Source organism: Heterodontus francisci, chromosome 37 (genome assembly GCF_036365525.1).
Source record: "Heterodontus francisci isolate sHetFra1 chromosome 37, sHetFra1.hap1, whole genome shotgun sequence".
Taxonomy (NCBI): Eukaryota; Metazoa; Chordata; class Chondrichthyes; order Heterodontiformes; family Heterodontidae; genus Heterodontus; species Heterodontus francisci.
The window spans coordinates 4855970-4878050 of record NC_090407.1 but is presented as its reverse complement, the minus strand read 5'-3'; the positions used below and the strand labels follow the sequence as shown (position 1 = coordinate 4878050).

General features: G+C 46.8%; 1 protein-coding gene across 5 annotated transcripts in view; it reads left to right on the top strand.

Moving 5' to 3' along the window:
• LOC137351978 (tumor necrosis factor receptor superfamily member 5-like) overlaps positions 1 to 22081 on the top strand; it is a 94237-nt gene that overhangs the window by 10551 nt on the left and 61605 nt on the right. For all 5 annotated transcript variants that reach the window (XM_068016932.1, XM_068016930.1, XM_068016928.1 and 2 more), the window contains 2 exons: positions 6842 to 6923; positions 19562 to 19684. In XM_068016932.1, the coding sequence (XP_067873033.1) occupies positions 6842 to 6923; positions 19562 to 19684 (205 nt within the window). The remainder of the gene's footprint in view (positions 1 to 6841; positions 6924 to 19561; positions 19685 to 22081) is intronic.

The window sequence follows — 22081 nt, the reverse complement described above, 5'->3', positions numbered from 1 at the left end:
ATGCATCACAGCAACATAGAAAACTCATAGGCACACCCTGGAGTGTGGACGTGCATGAGAATTTGTGCTGCTAGCTGGTTCCCTGGCTCCATCCTGTCCCCAAGCCTATTTTCCTGGGTAGCCAATTCAACTGGTTAAATGCTCATTAAGGCCTCCAGGCTTGCAGAGGTTGTGGGAAACAGGGCAGCTGCCTGGAGGCTACTTTCTGGAAGCAGACTGGGGAAGAAGGGGGCCAGCCCTCCACCCAGGCGTCGAGGCTCTCCCTGCCTGGCTGGGTTCAGCTGCTGCTGCAGACCGCTCTGTGGAGGGGTCACCTCTGCCGCAATGGTGGCTCATATGCAAAGATCGTTATTTATTTTAAAAAGTTGGAAAGGAGGTGCCTCCATCTTGGGGCACATTCTCTCTCAATTACCTGGTGCAGCTTTCAAGCTGGAAGGTCTCCTATTAACCCTCCAGCTTTGATAGCCCACCCGAACCCTGCCTCTGGCCACTAATTATCCAGTTTGGGGAGAATCACAGATGAGTAGCTGCTCTCCATACAGTGCCAGCTTCTGACCCCCATTTTGAGCCTGGTGGTGGGGTTCTGAAGCCCCGGGGAAGGGGGAGAATCCTGCTCACCATTTGCAATCCTCAATTTACAAGCTTGGTGAGGCAGGACAGTCCCATTTTCATTCTTATCATTTCGAAAACTGCATTGTTACGGCCGTGTGGTGAGGGGTTTGGGTAGTTCCCAATGTTCAACACCCACCTGACCGCAGCAAACGTTTTTGTTATTAGGGTTTAACCCCTTTGTATTTTAGTTGTCAAATAAACAGACAGCGACAGGTGTTCTTGTAGGTTTAAAACAGAACGTTAATTATTTATTGAGCAATATGCCTTATCCCAAAACTGTCACAAACGTGTGACACCTGCCCCAAAATGGAAAAAAAGACAGAATATTCCCTATTTTCCACTTTTAAAATGTTTTTGTATATTCTTTCTGCTTAGCTACAACTCAACAGAATAACATTCTCTTCCATCTGACAAAGTATTCAGGAACTTAAGACAAACTGCAGCAAAATACTTTTCATGCCACATTAATTCAACTGTAACAACAATTATCATCTCACATAGTTCATATTTAAAATACCATTTTGCCATTTACGAGATGTAAACATTCAGTATATGTTTCCTGATGAGAGATTTCTTGTACATATTAAGCTGAAACAGTGTAGTACTGTAATGTAATATTTGAACACAACTTTTTGATTCAAATATAGTATTTTAAATAAGTAATATTTTTAATTAACCTGACATATGTTGTGGGATTTTTATTTAAATGCAAGGTGGGAACCGAGGCAGGCGAACGCTTAAATACTCCCCTCAGGTTGGCGTGCTGGTTTCCTGGTGCAAAAACCAAAATGCCGAACATTTAAAAAGGCTCCGAGGAGACCGGGAAGAGGCAACCCACCTAAAATGGATAAATGGCTAGTTAAGGTTGTTGACGAGCTTATCAACTCACTAAGGGCCAGTTTCGATTATTAAGGCATGGGATCCACACAGGGTCTCGATCACGACAGGGAGGAGGAGGCGGTAACACAGTGGGGAGTGAGGCAGGATGGCAGCAAGAGGCACCATTAAAGAGGGAAGATTGAGAGAAGATCCTCAGACACAGGCAACCAGTTGTACAGAATCAGGAGACTTATTTGTAATATCCCTTTGATCTGGACAAGGGCATTTTGAGGGGGGGGTGTGGATGGGTCCTTCTGCAAACAGGCTTCATGGGCTCGTGAGACGGGGGTTCAGGAACACTCTACATTCGAATAGAAAGGAAGGAAGGAGATAACAGGAAATGGGATTAACTAGTGATGAAGAGCAGTATTTGCTTGAGCTGAGGCAGACCCCTGTGCAATAGGGACACAGGGGTCAGGAATGAGGGGCAGGAAGGCAACCAAGGCAAGACCCTCAGCATAGTGTTTACCAATAAAGGGGAAGCTACCTGGGTATGTTGGAGTGTCAATGCTGCAGACGGCTGTAGCTGTACAGCCAGATGATTGCTGACTTGTGTGCCCTCATTCAGGATCAACCGAGGGTTTGCAGGACCCATCGCCAAGGCCTTCCCGTGGCTGTAAAAGTCACAGTGGCCTTGCACCTTTTTTTGCAATTGGTTCCTTCCAAGGAGCAGCAGCAGACATTGGTGGCATCTTGCAGGCAGCAGCACATCATTGCATCACGAAGGTGACGGATGCTCTGTTTGAGAGGGCATTCTAAGTGGATAGCGGCACACAAGCTCAAAGGACAGTGCAATTTGCCTCCTTTGCTGGATTCCCTTAGGTGAAGGGGATCATCGATTGCACCCATGTGGCTATCAAGGCACTGACTGACCAGCCAGGGATTCTACTCCCTAAACATTCAGCTGGTTCAGTGACCATAGCATGCGCTTTATGCAGGTGTGTGCACCCTATCCTGGCAGCTGCCATGACACCTTCATCCTCTGGCAATCACAGGTGCTGCAACTCTTCATGGAGCCATCAAAAATCCATGGAAGGCTGTTGGCGGATAAGGCTTTTCCCCTGAAGAGATGGGTAATGATTTTGGTGTGTAACCCTGCCATGGAGACTGAGAGACCCTACAACCAATGCCACCTGAGCACAAGGGTCATCATTGAGCTGGCCATCGGCATCCTGCAGATGAGGTTCAGGTGCCTTGACCGGTTGGGTGGTGCCTTCCAGTACGCTCCCTCAAGGGTCTTGCACATTGTGGTGGTCCTCTGTGCTCTCCATAACATGGCCCACCAGAGAGGTGTGGACCTTGAAGAGGGAGAAGCATGGAATGGCACAGCTCCTCAGAGGAGGAAGGCAAGGACAAGAGGAGGCTGAAGGGAGCAAGACTCAGCCTGCAGGACATTTGGAGAGGACAGTCTCAAAGAACAGTAAGCACAGGAACAGGCCATTCGGCCCTCCAAGCCTGCGCCGATCTTGATGCCTGCCTAAACTAACACCTTCTGCACTTCCGGGGCCCATATCCCTCTATTCACTTCCTATTCATGTATTTCTCAAGATGTCTCTTAAACGTCGCTATCGTATCTGCTTCCACCACCTCCCATGGCAGCAAGTTCCAGGCACTCACCACCCTCTGTGTAAAAAAACTTGCCTCGCACATCCCCTCTAAACTTTGCCCCTCACACCTTAAACCTATGTCCCCTAGTAACTGACTCTTCCACCCTGGGAAAAAGCTTCTGACTATCCACTCTGTCCATGCCGCTCATAACTTTGTAAACCTCTATCATGTCGCCCCTCCACCTCCGTCGTTCCAGTGAAAACAATCCGAGTTTTTCCAACCTCTCCTCATAGCTAATGCCCTCCAGACCAGGCAACATCCTGGTAAACCTCCTCTATCCCCTCTCCAAAGTCTCCACGTCCTTCTGGTAGTGTGGCAACCAGAATTGCACGCAATATTCTAAGTGTGGCCTAACTAAGGTGCAACATGACTTGCCAATTTTTATACTCTGTGCCCAGACCGATGAAGGCAAGCATGCCGTATGCCTTCTTGACTACCTTATCCACCTGAGTTGCCATTTTCAGTGACCTGTGGACCTGTACGCCCAGATCTCTCTGCCTGTCAATACTCCTAAGGGTTCTGCCATTTACTGTATACTTCCCACCTGCATTAGACCTTCCAAAATGCATTACCTCACATTTGTCCGGATTAAACTCCATCTGCCATTTCTCCGCCCAAGTCTCCAACCGATCTATATCCTGCTGTATCCTCTGACAATCCTCATCATTATCCGCAACTCCACCAACCTTTGTGTCGTCCACAAACTTACTAATCAGACCAGCTACATTTTCCTCCAAATCATTTATATATACTACAAACAGCAAAGGTCCCAGCACTGATCCCTGCGGAACACCACTAGCCACATTCCTCCATTCAGAAAAACACCCATCCACTGATACCCTCTGTCTTCTAAGACCAAGCCAGTTCTGTATCCATCTTGCCAGCTCACCTCTGATCCCGTGTGACTTCACCTTTTGTATCAGTCTGCCATGAGGGACCTTGTCAAAGGCTTTACTAAAGTCCATATAGATAACATCCACTGCCCTTCCTTCATCAATCATCTTCGTCACTTCCTCAAAAAACTCAATCAAATTAGTAAGACACGACCTCCCCTTCACAAAACCATGCTGTCTCCAGAGTCTCCACTTGATACACTCTTCCCCAACACACTCCTTTGTTTTGCTAATCTTTATTTTCCTTTCTCCTGCCTTTCGCCATAATGAAATGGAAAGATACATGTCTACCTTAGTGCAACAACATGCCCAGTGCTTTATTGCACAACAGTTTAATACTGTTTACAACAGAAATACCCAAGGGGCCATGGAGGTGGATGATGATGATGGAGCCCCATAGGGGTTGGCCCCTCATCACCATGTGTCGCCATTTTCATTGTGGCCATGAACACTAGAGGGAATCTGCAGCTGGGGCACAGCTGGCATCCACTCCATGTTTCTTTGTGCTATTTGCACCACTGACAGGTCAATGCTACAGGCTGCAGCATGCATTCTGTGCATGTCAGCGTGCTGTTCCTACATTCAATGTGAGTGCTGCCATGTATGGCTCTTCATGAAGTTGGCCACTCTCTCAATAGAGGAGCTCACGCACTCAAAGCACTGAGACATTGTGGAGCACGTGAGATGAATGGACTCCTCCATTCTCATCCCATGACTCCACAGTGCTTCAGGTAACTCCAACACACATCTCATGCTGACCCTCCAGGGACAGCAATCTGTTTCATGACTGCCAAGGCTCTCCGTGACCACCCTGCCGAGCACAGCTACGCCTGTCCTCCATCCTCCGAGGGGAACTGCCTACAGCTGACTCTGCCTCCTCTATCTCCTTCTGCTCTGAGGTGATGTACGCTTCACCCTGTGTTGCTGTTTCTAATACGGCACGAGGACCCACCGAGGTCGAGTGTCTGCATGGTGGAGGGTGCGCAAGAAAGTTGTGATGGTGCAGGCTATGATGTTTCTTCTTCCTCTGACTAATCTAGAACAGGTTAGCAATGTGTCAACCCCTTCCCGTCTGCAGCTGGCCCTGTGGGAGACATAAGAGAAGGTGGTCATGAGAAATTGGCACAATCAACAGATGCTTCTGCTGCTTAAAATATTGAGATGATGGCTTATGCATTGACTACTTGTTGCACGAGGATTGCCATGCATCCCTGAACCTGGAGATTTTTTCACCCTGTTTATGTTGGACTCCAATTTCTCCATCTCCAATGTCCCAGTGGCTTGCCACTCTGGCCAGATCAAGGGTCAGCTCCTCAAAATGCATTAGTGATGTGAGCTGAAGCACTCCACCGTCCAAACTTGCCCTCTCGCTCTCCCTAGTGTTGTGCTCCCTTTTGGTCTGCAAGGTGAAGAACGATGCTGTTAGGACGATGCTTCCCTCTCTCACCACTTGCAGCTTTTCATTTGCATAAGATGGTGCAGTCTTCACTGTAGCCTTCTGTCCAATAGTATTAGGGTTAAGAAGTATGCTCATGGATCACCAATGATGCTGTACACACATTTCTCCTCAAGTCAGGAGAACTCTAAGTACCCTCACGATGCCCCTTTTGTAGTTTGGTGACTGCTGACAAGGAGGCATGCCATCTGGATCTATCTTTGGACTGACCTTGCCAGACCTAAGCAGATCTTTGGAACATTTCCTGTGCTGGATCCAGTTCCTCCTCACCGCTGCTGCTGCTGAGCCACCTCCAGCTATGCCTGTTCCGAAGAAGGGTCATTGACCCGAAACGTTAACTCTGCTTCTTTTTTCACAGATGCTGCCAGACCTGCTGAGTGGTTCCAGCATTTCTTGTTTTTATTCCAGCTATGTCTTCTTGGTCTGTCTTGCAGGGTTTCTTGTGCCACTGGAGGGGAAAAGGCTATGTCTCCATGACGTTATCCCCTCGAGTGAGGTGTCAGAGAAACGGGGGTGAGGTGGGGGGTTACTCTGGCATGAGGGCCCTCCCTACCCACTGCCTCTACTCAGCTTCTTCCATTATTGAAGCAAACAGCAACCCCAGCAATGGCTGCCGCTCGCTCTTTAAATCAGGCCTGCTACTTCTCGTGCCCGCTGCCACTAATTGGATGGTGAATGCAAGAGCTAATTGAGTGCCTTTTCAATTGAAATCGCAACGCATGTGTGTTTCTGACGCATTGTGGGTTCGGGATCTGGAAATAAACGTGACGTCAGCGTCGCAACCCTGGAATTGAAACGTGAGATGATAGTTAAAATTTGTTCTACAAATCAGCAGAACGAGCTGCACACTTTATTAACATTATAAACACATGTCATATAATACGTGCAAAGCTGGATAAAAGTTAGGAAGTAAAATAGATATATTTTTTTAAGTTCATGCCAATCTGGATGGTTGCAAGTTTGATCCCTTGCCCATACTGATTTTTGCTGATCTCAGTTGGAGTGCCAGTAGAAGTGCTTTAATTGATTTGAGCACTCCTGGGTTAGGGAGGGGAAAATGCTTCAGTCTTTCCATTCATGATCGTTATCCATTTACCCCTGACGAAAGTGCACATCAAATATGCATTGACATTGAGTGAGGGCAGAAACAGTATCAGTTGTGATGCCGCCCTACTGCCAAATAGCTTGTTCATAATCACTCTCAAAAGACACACAGAAACAGTGTCCACTCGGGTTAGCTATCAGAGGGTGACTGGAGCTTGTGGAACTGTATCCTGGCAAACAGTCAAAAGCGTTCAGAAGAAATGGGAAAAAGATTGACAAAACAATTAGCAAAAACTGTCACGACAGTTTGGTTCTGATTTCAAATTAGATCTGTTGCTTCTTCTTGCAGGTCTCCTACCTACAAGTGATTACCTGTTGCCAGGACAGACAGTTTTTACATAACGGAATCTGCTGTGACCTGTGCCCTGCAGGTGAGTGACAGTAAGTGTTTGATCATCTCCTCTATAACAATTTGTGGCTTTCAGGAACTGTAGAGCAAAACAACTGGTAGCTGCCCAGTGCACAGTATGGGATTCTGTCTTAAAGCTACAAAACTGAAATGTTCTGTTTAATTTGTGCTTATATTCTTGCTGGAATTAAAAGAAAGAAAGACTTGGGGGGAAGTTTTATGCTCTTCCCCCCCATTCGGGTTTGGAGGTGGGGAGAGCCTATAATCGGGTGGGATAGTGACGGGGGTGGGGGGGGGGGGGACCCCACCCAAATTAAGACCGGGGCGGAAAGGCCTGTGAACAGCCTTCCTGCCCCGCCAGCAATTGAGGCCCTTAAGTGGGCAATTAATGCCTAATTAGGGGCTTCATCCCGCTGTCACTGGAATTAGCCCAGTGGCAGGCGGACCTGTCACCACACTGGGAGCACGACAAGCAAACCCGCGTGGGTTGCTTGCCAGCTCCGGGTTGGTGGGGGTTGGGGAGTCCCTCGTTAAAAGGCACAGTACCTGATCAAGGGTCGGCATCAGGAAGTTGGGCGGGGGAGCCCACTGAGAGCCACCCGCTGCCCTGGCCGCCAACCCCCCTCCTATACCCCCCCACCTCCATGTACCCCACCCCGCAAAACCCCTCCCACTGTGACTTACCTGTGGCCTGGTTCCAGGGTCTCGGTTGAGTGCTCTACCGGCAGCAGCCATTGCCTCTGTGGTGACGCTGCTCATTTAAAGAGCTGCTGGCCTCTGATTGGCTGACAGCTCTCAGCAGGCTGGACTTCTACCGCTGGGGTCTTTGATCCCGGGGAAGGCACGCCGCTGTCCACTTAGGTGCCTAATTGGCACTTGATTTGGTGGGTCTTCCCCAGAGGACACGATGTGGGGCTCTCGCCGGCACTTTTGCTAGTAGTCGAGATCCCCGTTGCCAAGACAAAATCCCTTTGATTTATATAGTGCCTTTAACAACCTCAGGATAAAGGCCTGCTACCCGACCCGAACCCAATGGGACCTGACAATATGTGTCGGGTTCGGGTTTGGGTCGGGTCGCACTTCCGGGTCTGGCATTTGGGCTCTGGTCGGGCCGGATCCGACAAGCTCTATCACCACCTCAGGTAAGTGACTCTAATGTTAACTTACTTTTTGGACTTGAAAGGTGGTTTTGCTACAGTTATTTTAAGCTTGTGCAGGTAAGGAACAAAGTGAAAAACGGAATGTAGGTTAACTGATGTTTGGGTCGGGTCGATTGCAGGAAAAAATGGAAGGACTCTGGCTGGGCCGGACTCGGGGTCAGATGGAATTCTGTCGGGCTCGGGTCGGGTCTCATTTGCAGACCCGTGCAGGCCTTTACCTCAGGACATCTGAAAGCATTTTACAGTCAATGAAGTACTTTTGAACTGGAGTCACCGTGGTAATTTACCTGTTTGAATTTGGTGGGCTTGATGGTTTGGAAATGTCTTTTTTCTCATTAATAGATTAAAAATTAGCTGAATTTTATAAGCCTGTCGCAGAAAATGGCAGCTTGCCCAAGCGGGTCACGCGCCAAAGAGCCGCCACGATTCCAAGCAGGGGATAGTAGGGGTGGGCCACAGCACCCCCACCCCCCAATCACATGGAGGGTGAGGCTATCCATTCCTGGCAATGGCGCCAGCTGCCTGAGCGCAGGTGCTAACGCCATTTTTAAAGGGCTGTCAGTTCCACCAGGAAATTTAAATATTTAAAGGGAAATGGAATTAAAATAAATAAAAACATATCTTTTCCCGCTCTCCCAGCCCCAATTTCAATTAAATTGATTATTTTCCCTGCCCCCCAAAATACTTCCCTTTACCACCTGACCTTCCCCCGCCAAACTGCACAAACTTTCAACTTCAACCCTTCCCACCATTCCCTACACCCATGACGCAAATCTAACCCCCCCGCACTGATAAACTTACCTCTCCCCACTCCCGACAAGTGTTCCGCCTCATTTCCCTGGACGGGGATCCGAAGGCACAGCAGTGCCGGCCACCGGGCTGAAGATCGCGGCGGGACATCAGGAGGAGACGTGAAATTTAATTATTCAATTATCTTAGTATTGCTGAAAATACAGACATGTTGTCGAAGCTGTATATCGTGGAAACTGATGAACGGGCCTAAGTCCGTCATTCCAGCCCTGAAAAGTGTCCTGTCCACCTCAAATTACCCTGGAAGGTTAATGTGTCCTAAAAATATGAGCAATAGGTAAAGCTAGCTGTTTCACGCTTCTACTATGCAGTAGCAACATATGTGGTGTTCGACACTAACAGGTGCTGCTATCAAGCCAAAAAGACCTCCTGCCTATCAAACAAATGAGTAATGTGATATATGAATTTCAATGGCAGTGTGATGCTTGGTATATAGGCTGTACATCCCAAAGACTGGCGGATTGTATCACACAACATGTCCCTTCTGCTGTTTGCCACATGCAAACAGGCCGTACCCAACCAGCCTGTGCTTGCAAAACTCAAAACACAGTGTCCAATATTAGGTGTGATTAGATTAGATTGGATAACCTTTGCTAAATAATCCTCAGTTTACTAAGAATTATGCTCGCAACCAATTTAAGATTGTCAGTAGGACTCGCAGTGTGGCGCATTTGAGCATACGGGAAGCTACATATATTAATATACAGGGCCCTGTTCTTTTCAGACAGAAAGAATATGTACAAACATTGCGTCTACTTCAGCTAAACAAAATAAGTGACAGCCATTCGCTGGTTCATTCCTCAGGGCAATGCCTTGACCAATCAGAGTCAAGTTGCCTGGTTTAAATTTCAAACAAAGCTTGGCAGTTAAATGTCAGTCACCGTAAACTGGTGCATTCTCCATGGCAACACCTTTACCAATGAGAGTCTACTTGCCAACCAATCAGCACTCTCTTCTTATACAGTATAAGCTGTTGTTTTCCCTTACATTGGTTATTCTTGCGGATTATTCTGATGAGTGCAAGACGAAAATCTTCGACAACATGTCTCTATTTTCAGCAATACTCAAGTTCAATTATTTTTATTTATTTGTCATTTTAATTCTCCGCCCCACTCCCAATATGTAGCTACAATGAAACTCAGCGTAAGCTCGAGGAACAGTACCTCATCTTTTGATAAGTCACTTTATAACTTTCCAGACTCAATAATGAGTTCAATAATTTGATCATAACCTTTACTCCCTTTTATCGGACAGCAACTGTTGGTGATAATTCTGTAGTTCCCATTTACATAGATATAAATATCTACAGATATAGATCCAGTTTTTATTTCCTTACTTAGAGTCATAGAGGCGTACAGCATAGAAACAGGCCCTTCGGCCCACCGCGTCCATGCCGACCATAATGCCTATCTATACCAATCCCACCTGCCTGCATTAATTCCATATCCCTCTACGCCTTGCTCATTCAAGTACCTGTCCAGATGCCTCTTAAATATTGCTACTGTTCCTGCCTCCACCACTTCCTCAGGCAACTCATTCCAGATACCCGCTATTCTTTGTGTGAAAAATGTACCCCTTTGATCCCCTTTAAACCTCCTCCCTCTCACCTTAAATCTATGCCCTCTAGTTTTAATCACCCCTACCATGGGAAACAGACTCTGGCTATCTACCCTATCTATGTCTCTCATAATTTTATATACCTCTGACACGTCCCCTCTTAGTCTCCTTCGCTCCAGGGAAAACAGACCCAGCCTATCCAATCTCTCTTTATAACTCAAGCCCTCCAAACCAGGCAACATCCTTGTGAATCGTTTCTGCACCCTCTCTAGCTTAATCACATCTTACCTGTAGTGCGGCGACCAGAACTGCACACAGTACTCCAAATGCGGCCTAACCAACGTTATGTACAACTGTAACATGACATCCCAACTCTTGTACTCAATGCCTCGGCTGATGAAGGCAAGCATGCCATATACCTTCTTCACCACCCTGTCTACCTGTGTTGCCACTTTCAGGGAACTATGTACTTGCACCGCAAGGTCTCTCTGCTCAACAACACTTCCCAGGGCCCTGCCATTCACTGTATATGTCCTGCCCTGGTTTAACTTCCCAAAATGCATCACTTCACACTTGTCTGCGTTAAATTCCATTTGCCACTCCCTTGCCCACTTTCCCAGTTGATCTATATCCTGTTGTAACCTTAGACAACCTTCTTCACTGTCCACTATACCACCAATTTTGGTGTCATCTGCAAACTTACTAATCATGCCCCCTACATTCACATCCAAGTCATTAATATATATGACAAACAACAGAGGGCCCAGCACCAATCCCTGCAGCACACCACTGGTCACCGGCCTCCAATCTGAAAAACAACCCTCCACTACCACCCTCTGCCTCCTATCACCAAGCCAATTTTGTATCCAATTTGCTAGCTGACCCTGGATCCCATGTGTTCGAACCTTCTGGACCAGCCTACCATGCGGGACCTTGCCAAAGGCCTTGCTAAAGTCCATGTAGACAACATCCATCACCCTGCCCTCGTCAATCTTCTTGGTCAGCTCCTCGAAAAAATCAATCAAATTCATGAGACATGATTTCCCACGCACAAAGCCATGCTGACTATCCCTAATCAGACTATGCCTTTCCAAATGCATATAAATCATGTCTCTCAGAATCCCTTCCAATAACTATCCCACCACTGATGGAAGGCTCACCGGCCTGTAGTTCCCTGGCTTATCCCTGCTGCCCTTCTTAAATAAAGGCACGACATTAGCTATCCTCCAGTCTTCCGGTACCTCACCCGTGGCTAACGATGATACAAAAATCTCTGCCAGGGCCCCAGAAATCCCCTCCCTTGCTTCCCATAGCATCCTAGGATACACCTGGTCAGGACTGGGGATTTATCCACCTTAATGCACTTTAAAACCTCCAACACCTCCTCCTTTGTAATGTTGATATGCTCCAGGATATCGCTGTTCCCTCCCTTGAACTCACTAGCTTCCATGACCTTCTCCACAGTAAGTACGGACGAGAAATATTCATTTAAGATTTTGCCCATTTCCCGTGGCCTGCCACACTGATCCTTAAGGGGACCTACTCTCTCCCTAGCTACCCTTTTACTCTTAATATACTTATAGAATCTTTTAGGATTCTCCTTTATCTTATCTGCCAGGGAAGTCTCATGGCCCCTTTTTGCCCTCCTAATTTCCTTCTTAAGTGTAGTCCTACATCCCCTAAACTCCTCGAGGGACTCACTTGACCCCAGCTGCCTATACCTGACACATGCCTCCTTCTTTGTCCTGACCAGACCCTCAATATCCCTCATCAACCAAGGTTCCCTAAACTTGCCAGCCTTGCCCTTCCATCTAACAGGAACATGCCAGCCCTGAACTCTTCCTATCTCACTTTTAAAAGCCTCCCACTTGCCATACGTCCCTTTACTTGTAAACAGCCTCTCCCATTCAACTTTTGAGAGTTCCTGTCTGATGCCATCAAAATTGGCCTTCCCCCAATTTATGACTTCAACCTGAGGACCAGTACTATCCTTTTCCAAAACTATCTTGAAGCTAATAGAGTTATGGTCACTGGTCCCAAAGTGTTCCCCCACTGACACATCAACCATCTGCCCATCCTCATTTCCTAAGAGGAGGTCGAGTGTAGCCCCTTCTCTAGTAGGGGCATCCACATACTGCTTCAGAAAACTATCCTGGACACACTTAACAAATTCTTCCCCATCTGATCCCTTAGCACTGAGGCAGTCTCAATCAGTATTAGGGAAGTTAAAATCACCTACTATTACAACCCTATAATTCCTGCACCTATCTGTGATTTCCCTACATATATGCTCCTCCTCTTTCCTCTGACTATTGGGGGGCCTATAGTATAATCCCATCAAAGTGATCACCCCTTTCTTATTTCTAAGTTCTACCCATATGGCCTCGCTGGACATTCCCCCCGGGATATCCTTTCTAAGTACTGCCGTGATGTCCTCCCTAATCAATAGTGCAACTCCCCCTCCTCTCTTTCCTCCAACTCTGTCATGCCGGAAGGATCGGTACCCTGGAACATTGAGCTGCCAGTCCTGCCCATCCCTCAACCACGTTTCCGTAATAGCTAGAATATCACAATCCCATGTACCGATCCATGCTCTGAGTTCATCTGCCTTACCTGTAAGGCTTCTTGCATTAAAGTAAATGCAGTTTAGCCTACCAGACCTTCCACGCTCCCTGTCCTCCCCCTGCCCGACCTACCTACTGGACTTGCCTGCTTTAACCTCTACATTTGCCTCAACTATCTCATCGGAGAGACTACTACTTTGGGTCCCACCCCCCTGCAACACTTGTTTAAACCCTCCCGAGTAGTTCTAGCAAACCTCCCCACAAGGATATTGGTCCCCTTCCAGTTTAGATGCAATCCGTCCTTATTGTACATGTCACCTCTGCACCAGAAGAGATTCCAATGTTCCAAGTAGCTGAAGCCCTCCCGCCTACACCAGGTCTTCAGCCACGCATTCATTTGCCTTATCCTCCTATTCCTACCCTCACTAGCATGTGGCACAGGGAGTAATCCTGAGATTACAACCCGAGAGGTCCTGCTTTTTAACCTTCTGCCTAACTCCCTATATTCACTTTGCAGGACCTCATCTCTCTTCCTGCCTATGTCATTAGTACCAATATGGACCACGACCTCTGGCTGCTCACCCTCCCCTTTCAGAATGTCCTGCAGCCGCTCCGAGACATCCCTGACCCTGGCACCAGGGAGGCAACATACCATCCTGGAGTCTCGTTTGTGGCCACAGAAAAGCCTATCTGCACCCCTTACGATAGAATACCCTATCACTATAGCTCTTCCAACCCTTTTCCTCCCCTGCTGTGCAGCAGAGCCCTCCGTGGTGTCACGAATTTGGCTGTTGCTGCTTTCCCCTGGGAGGTCATGCCCCACAACAGTATCCAAAGTGGTATATCTGTTTGAGAGGGGGATGGCCACAGAGGACTCCTGCACTACCTGCCTGCGCCGACTACTACGTCTGGTGGTCACCCATCTCTTTTCTGCTTGTGCAGCCATTACCTGCGATGTGACCACCTCACTAAACATGCTATCCTCAACGTCCTCAGCATCGCGGATGCTCCACAGTGAATCCACCCGCAGCTCCAGCTCCGTAATGCAGGTAGTCAGTAGTGCAGCTGGATACACTTCCTGCACACATGGTCATCAGGGACACTGGAAGCGTCCTGATTTCCCACATAGCGCAGGAAGAGCATATCACGGGGCTGAGCTCTCCTGCCATGACTTACCCTTATGTTAATTAGTTACTCCCTTAATTAAAAAATACTAATTACACTAGGGGCCTTGTTCTACCCACTCCAATCTAAAGTCCTTAAAAATAAAACACTTCAGTAGTACTCACCTTATCGCCAGAGGTTTTTTTTTTCAACAAAAAAAAACTTTCCCCTTTTTTTAAGATATTCTAACAGCTGCTACTCACCAACCAATCACCTTGCAGCTCTCCTCTGACACTTTTTTTTCAAAACTCCGGTGTGCTGGAAGAGCTCCTCCCCACTCCGCTCCCGGAAGGTAAGAACTTGTTCTATTATCTTCTCCTTTTACAATGCACCATCATCCCTTTTGCCATTTAATCTGTCCTGCCTCCCACACTATCAATTCCCTTTTGGTTTAGCACCATCCGCATCCCCACCTTTGTACTTAAGACATATTGCATTTCTAGCTTTTGTTAGTTCTGACAAAAGGTTATTGAGCTGATTTTCCGGGCCAGCCAGAGGTTGGGCAGGGGTGCCCAAAATTACCGGCACTGGCCGCCAGGTAAATTTCGGGACGCATTCTAGTCGGCCTCCAGTTTCCCGAGGTGACGAGGCAGATCGACTGCCTGGAGGCAGGCACCCACAGACAGACTGGGGTGCCAGCCCTCCTGGCAGGCTTAGAGGCCCTCCCTGCCAGCCTGAGTAAAGGTGCAGCCAAAGGCCACCCCGTAGATGGGATCCCCCCACCCCCTGCTCCAACAACCACAGTGTCAGCTTGGCTACTTTCTCAATTTTTTTAATTAAAATTTTTAAAAAGTGATCAGGAGGGCACATTTTTGTTGAAGTGCCTTCTCGGTTACTTACTTGTACTGCAGCCAGTGCTTCTGTGTAGCGGGTAGGCCTATGGCTGGCACTCCAGCTTTGAGAGCCCACCTGACGCCCTTAATTGGACAGGGAACCTGTCTCCATGCCAATTAAGGACTCATCTACGTGAAAATCTTAAATTTAATCTGTTTCCCACTGGAGGCAGGTTTCTGACCCAAAAACAAACCCAGCTGCTGGTTCCTGCTTCCGTGGCGAAAACTCAGCCCGTTAACTCTGTTTCTCTTCTCACGGATGTTGCCAAGCATGCTGAGTATATCCAGCATTTTAGTTTTTAATTTTGGAATTTTTACCTATTAGAGATTGATTTTTGGTTTAATAGGTATAATGTTACTGACATAAAGACAGCCATTGTGTGAGGCTGTGAGGCTCCAGAGTGAGGCATGAACACATGCAGCTTGTTGGAGTAATGGTGTGTTCAGAGATGACTAACTTGTAAAGTAAATTCAACTATAGAGAGACAGCAGTAGCAGAGTTTCAAATCCCTAGCTTTCTAGTCTGCACTCAATGAGCTTCTGGAAAGTACTCTGCAACTTACAGAGACTAAAGGTAAATACAATCTTTACCTGATTGTACTTCTACCTGTCCATATGAATTTACTACGTCTAGTCTAGGGAACAGCCCAGACTTTGCTCAGGATACTTGAGAACTTCTTAATTCACAAGAGGAGCTTTTAGTGTTGAGCCTCTAATATTCAATACAGAAATGTGGGTACCATCTTTTTTGCAGAGAAGAATAAGGGGAGAAGCTCAGGGGTGTTAATCTTTAGAACAATTCTACGCCCCACATGGTTTTCAGCATGCTTCACCTTCTCAAAGAATTATCATGGAATTCATCTGTATGTCTCATGAACTGTTGCCAGTAGAAATTTGCTGGATACATAGTAACATAGCCCGACTCTTGCCCCTACATCATGTTTTGCTGAAACCCTGCTCTATGCCTGCCCATGTCCTAACTCACACCAGATCCCATTCACCTATCACTACCGTGCTCACTGACCTACTTTGGCTCCTGGTAAAGGGTTGATTTTAAAATTCTCATCCTCCTTTTCAAATCTCTCCATGGCCCTACTCCTCCCTATCTCTGTAATCTCCTCCAGCCCCACAGCCTTCTGAAATATTTGTGGTCATCTAATTCTGGCCCTTGGAACAGCTGTGCCTTCAGCTGTCAAGGTCCTAAGCTCTGAAATTCTTCCCCTAAACCTTTCTGCCTCTACCTCTTTTTCCTCCTTTAAAGAAACATAGAACCAGAGAAATTTTATGACATGGAAATAGGCCATTTGACCCATCATGTCTGTGCTAGCTGAAAAAGAGCTACGAGCCTAATCCCACTTTCCAGCTCTTGTTTCCTAGCCTTGTAGATTACAGCACTTCAAGTGCATATCCCAGTATTTTTTCAATGTGATGAGGGTTTGTGCTTCTACTACCCTTTCAGGCAATGAGTTCCAGACCCCCACCACACACTGATGAAAAGATTTCTCCTGAACTTCCGTCTAATCCCTCTGCCAATTGCTTGAAATCTACGCCCCCACCTGGGCCATTGAGTCCCGTGCTAAGGGAGATGCTTCTGCTGCTAAACAGCAGAAGCAGCATGCGATAAACAGCTAAGCAATCCCACAGCCAGTGGATCGGATCAAAGCTCTGTGGTCATGCCACATCCAGTCATGAATGGTGGTGGACAATTAAACAACTAACCAGAGGAGGAGACTCGACAAACATCCCCATCCTCAGTGATGGGGGAGCCCAACACGTCAGTGAAAAAGACAAGGCTAAAGCATTTTCAATGATCTTCAGCCAGAAGTGCAAAGAGGATGATCCATCTCAGCCTCCTCCTGAGGTCCCCAGTGTCACAGACGCCAGTCTTCAGCCAATTAGATTCAATCCACGAGATATCAAGAAACAGATGTAGGCATTGGATACAGCAAAAGCTGTGGGTCCTGACAACATCTGGCAGTAATACTGAAGACTTATGTTACAGAATTAGCCACGCCCCAAGCCAAGTTGTTCCAGTACAGTTACAACACTGGCATTCACCCAACAATGTGGAAAATTGTCCAGGTATGTCCTGTCCACAAAAAGCAGGACAAATCCATTCCGGCCAATTACCGCCCCATCAGTCTACTCTAGATCATCAACAAAGTAATGTAAAGTGTTGTTGCCAGTGGTATCAAGTTGCACTTGCACAGCAATAACCTACTCACGGATGCTCAGTTTGGGTTCCGCCAGAGCCACTCGACTCCTGACCACATTACATTCCTGGTCTAAACATGGACAAAAGAGCTGAATTCAAGAGTGAGGTGAGAGTGACTGCTCCTGACATAAAGGCAGCATTTTGTCAAATGTGGCATCAAAGAGCCCAAGCCAAATTGAAGTCAATGGGAATGAGGGGGAAAACTCTCCGTTGGTTGGAGTCTTACCCAGTACAAAAGAAGTTGTTGTGGTTGTTGGAGGCCAAACATTGAAGCCCCAGGACATTACCGCAGGAGTTCCTCAGGGTAGTGTCCTAGATCCAAGCATTTTCAACTGTTTTATCAATGACCTTCCCTCCATCATAAGGTCAGAAGTGGGGATGTTCGGTGATGATTGCACAGTGTTCAGCACCATTGGTGACTGCTCAGATACTGAAGCTGTCTGTGTCCATATGCAGCAAGACCTGGAGAACATTCTGGCTTGGGCTGATAAGTGGCAAGTAACATTCGTGCCACGAAGTGCCAGACAATGACCATCTCCAACAAGAGAGAATCTAACCATCTCCCCTTGATATTCAATGGCATTACCATTGCTGAATCCCCCACTATCAACGTCCTGGAGGTTATCATTGACCAGAATCTTAACTGGACCAGCTTGGCTACAAGAGCAGATCAGAGGCTGGAAGTTCCACAGCGAGTAACTAACCTTCTGACTCCCCAAAGCCTGTCCACCATCGCAAGGCACAAGTCAGGAGTGTGTTGGAATACTCTCCACTTGCCTGGATGGATGCAGCTCCAATAACTCTCCAAGAAGCCCGACACCATCCAGGACAAAGCAGCCCGCTTGATCAGCATTCCATCCACCACCTTCAACATTCACTCCCTCCACCATTGCACACAGTGGCAGCAGTGTGTACCATTTACAAGATGCCCTGCAGTAACTCACCAAGCCTCTTTCGGCAGCACCTTCCAAACCCGCGACCTCCACCTGCAAGTTCCCCTCCAAGCCACACACCATTCTGACTTAAACAGTATTGTATTTTCTTCATTGTCACTGGGTCAAAATCCTGGAACTCCCTTCCTAACAGTACTGTGGATGTACACCAGATTGGTTGCAGCGGTTCGAGAAGGCGGCTCACCACCACCTACTCGAGGGCAATTAGGGATTGGCAACAAATGCTGGCCTTGCCAGAGACGCTCACATTCCAATGAAAGCATCAAAAATAGGTCCTTCCTATCCACTCTCGATAGGCCCTCATAATTTGATACATTTCAATTGAATCTCCCCTCAGCCTCCTTTGTTTGAAAGAAAACAACCCCAGCTTATCCAGTCTTCCCTCAAAGCTGAAGTTCTCCATTCCTGGCAACATACTTGTAAATCTCCTCCGTACCCTCTCTAGTACGATCACATCCTTCCTGTAATACATTAACCAGGACTGTACGTAGTACTATAGCTGTGGCCTAATTAGTGTTTTTTTACAGTTCAAGCATAACCTCCCTGATGTTATATTCTATACCTCAGCTAATAAAGGTATGTACCCTTATGCTTTTCTTGACCACCTTATTTACTTATCCTGCTACCTTAAGTGATCTGTGGAAATGCATTCCAAGGTCCCTCTGTTCCTCGACACTTCTCGGAATCCCACCATTTATTGTGTATTCTCTTGCCATGTTTGCCCTCCCCAAATGCTTTACCTCACACTTTTCTGGATTAAATTCCATTTGTCACTTTGCTGGCCACCTGACTGGTCCATTAATATCTTCCTGCAGTCTACACCTTTCTTCCTCACTATCAACCACACAGCCAACTTTTTTAATCATCTGCAAACTTCTTAATCATGCTCCCTACAGTTAAGTCTAAATCATTGATATCTCCACGATGAGCAAGGGATTTAGTACTGAGTCCTGCAGAACCGCACGTCCAGTCACAGAAACATCCGGATGCTCCTTAAAACCGATCTCTTTGACCAAGGTTTTGGTCATTTTCCCTAGTATCTCCTTATTTGGCTCAGTGTCAAATTTTGTTAATAACACTCCTGTGAAGCACCTTGGGATGTTTGTGTTAAAGGCACTATATAAATACAGGTTGTTGTTGCTGTTGTTGAGTTATGTTTCTCTCTATCCAGGTTGAGTGAGTGCCGTGGCATGCTTCTGTAGATGTCCCAGCAGTTCACTGTGTGGCTCTGTTGTATTGGATTGGTTTGTACTAACTACATTAAGGATCATCAATGTTTATCCGTTTTACTTTCAATCCCATAGCAAAATGCTTTGAAAGAGGGAGTGAGCTGAGACTAGATCAAATCTTGTAATTGCAAATTTATCTCTTGCTAATGATGCATGTTGGTTATTTTTATTGCAGGCACTCGAGTGGCAACATACTGTCGAAGTAATGCCTCAACAAAATGTACATTGTGTGTGGCTGGGACATACGCTATTAAAGCGCATAATTCAACAACATGTATTCCCTGTCAGACTTGTAAAGGTAAAACACAGTAATATTACTTTTAATGTCATACAGAGATACAGCACTGAAACAGGCCCTTCAGCCCACCGAGTCTGTGCCAACCATCAACCACCCATTTATACTAATCTTACATTAATCCCATATTCCCATCTTCCCTCAATTCTTCTACCACCTTCCTACACTAAGGGCAATTTACCTATCAACCTGCAAGTCTTTGGCTGTGGGAGGAAACCTGAGCACCCAGCAGAAACCCACACGGTCACAGGGAGAACTTGCAAACTCCACACAGGCAGTACCCAGAACCGAACCCAGGTCACTGGAGCTGTTAGGCTGTGCTGCCCACAGGAGACTTCAGTATTTTCCTAGGGGCAATGTTCAAGCCTTAGGAAATGTATTGAAGTGAGGAAAACGTATATATTGAAGGTATTGATGAGCACCGGTTTCACTTCAGTTTTCTGTGATTGTGAAGCTATGCATTTAATTCCCACCAAACCTGATGGTGATTTCCACATAGCTTAAGTGCTGTATACTTTGTGGGAGAGTGTGGGAAAATGACGCACTGACACTGAACACAGAAGTCCGAGTGTATCAAGCCTGTGTCCTCAGTACCTTGCTCTATGGCAGCGAGACCTGGACAACGTATGTCAGCCAAGAGCGACGTCTCAATTCATTCCATCTTCGCTGCCTCTGGAGAATACTTGGCATTAGGTGGCAGGACCGTATCTCCAACACAGAAGTCCTCGAGGCGGCCAACATCCCCAGCTTATACACACTACTGAGTCAGCGGCGCTTGAAATGGCTTGGCCATGTGAGCCGCATGGAAGATGACAGGATCCCCAAAGACACATTGTACAGTGAGCTCGCCACTGGTATCAGACCCACCGGCCGTCCATGTCTCCACTTTAAAGACGTCTGCAAACGCGACATGAAGTCCTGTGACATTGATCACAAGTCGTGGGAGTCAGTTGCCAGCGATCACCAGAGCTGGTGGGCAGCCATAAAGGCGGGGCTAAAGTGTGGCGAGTCGAAGAGACTTAGCAGTTGGCAGGAGAAAAGACAGAAGCGCAAGGGGAGAGCCAACTGTGTAACAGCCCCGACAAACAATTTCTTCTGCAGCACCTGTGGAAGAGCCTGTCACTCTAGAATTGGCCTTTATAGCCACTCCAGGTGCTGCTCCACAAACCACTGACCACCTCCAGGCGGTTACCCATTGTCTCCCGAGACAAGGAGGCCAAAGAAGAAGAAGAAGACTTTGTGGAGTGTTCAGCATTCCCAATGGAATTTTGGTTTGTTGTCCTGCTGCTCATTGATACCTCCATTTACCAATTTTACTGGTTATTTTTCAGTTTAAATTCTATCAATTTTTTTTAGTGATTTATGAGTTGCTACTTCAAAGTTATTTTTAAATCTTAAAAACATCTGTTTTCTTTCACTCTTTATGGGAAAGAGCTACAGCAAAGCATGGAAGCTTTATTCCAAATATGTTAATTTCACATGAGTTTGGGTGCCATACATCAAGAAAACAAGTGCTACACATTGTCTACTACATTGGCACTTAAAAGATTGCGATGTAAGGTGACTTTTTGTATCAAAGGAAGTAAAGAGAAACTTTTATGGGTGGGGGAGGGAGGAGGTCCAGAGCAGGGGTCAAAGCCTTCAAGGGTGATATCAGAAAGCACTTTGTCACATAAAGGGTACTGGAAATATGAAACTCTCCTCCCCCAATAAACTGTTGAGGCTTGGTCAGTTTAAAGTTTTAAATCTGAGATTTACAGGCAGGGGTTTATAAGGGTTACAGAACTGAAGTGGATGGATGAGTTAAGATACAGATCTAATTGAATGGCAGAATAGGCCTGTGAGGCTGAAAAACTCCTGTTCCTATGTTCCTAAGAGGAGGAGGCTCTTTCAGTGCATTGTTCTTCAGACTAGGGTAGGATAAGTAGCCAAAAAATAGGTGCCAAAAGAAGGGCACAGATTGCATAGAGGGGAGGAAAGGGGAGGGAGAGAAAGACAATGCAAGGAAAGAAAGTAAAATCCATGGTAAGGGGAAAAATGTATGGGAAGAGGGGAAATAGATGGCTAGTGGGACTGGATGGCAGTGAAAGAAGTGAGTGGAGGGCAGTGAAGGAGAGAGGGAAGGGGAAATTGATGGCAGTGAAGGAGGGGTAAATGATGCCTATAGAGGGAAAGCAACCATTAGATGAAAAGAAGAGATTGAGGCAGAATCTTCAAGTAGTGATTTGGAGAGGGAGAGGAATGAAAAAGAGAGTTAGGAAGGAAAATGACAGTAAACCAGCAAAATATCCTGGAAGCCATATCCCCAGAGACACCTGCCCCCCCCGCAAAAAATAAATAAATGTTGTATTAAAAGTTTTAAGCACAGAGTTGGTGAGAATTAGGTGAATCTGCATCAGT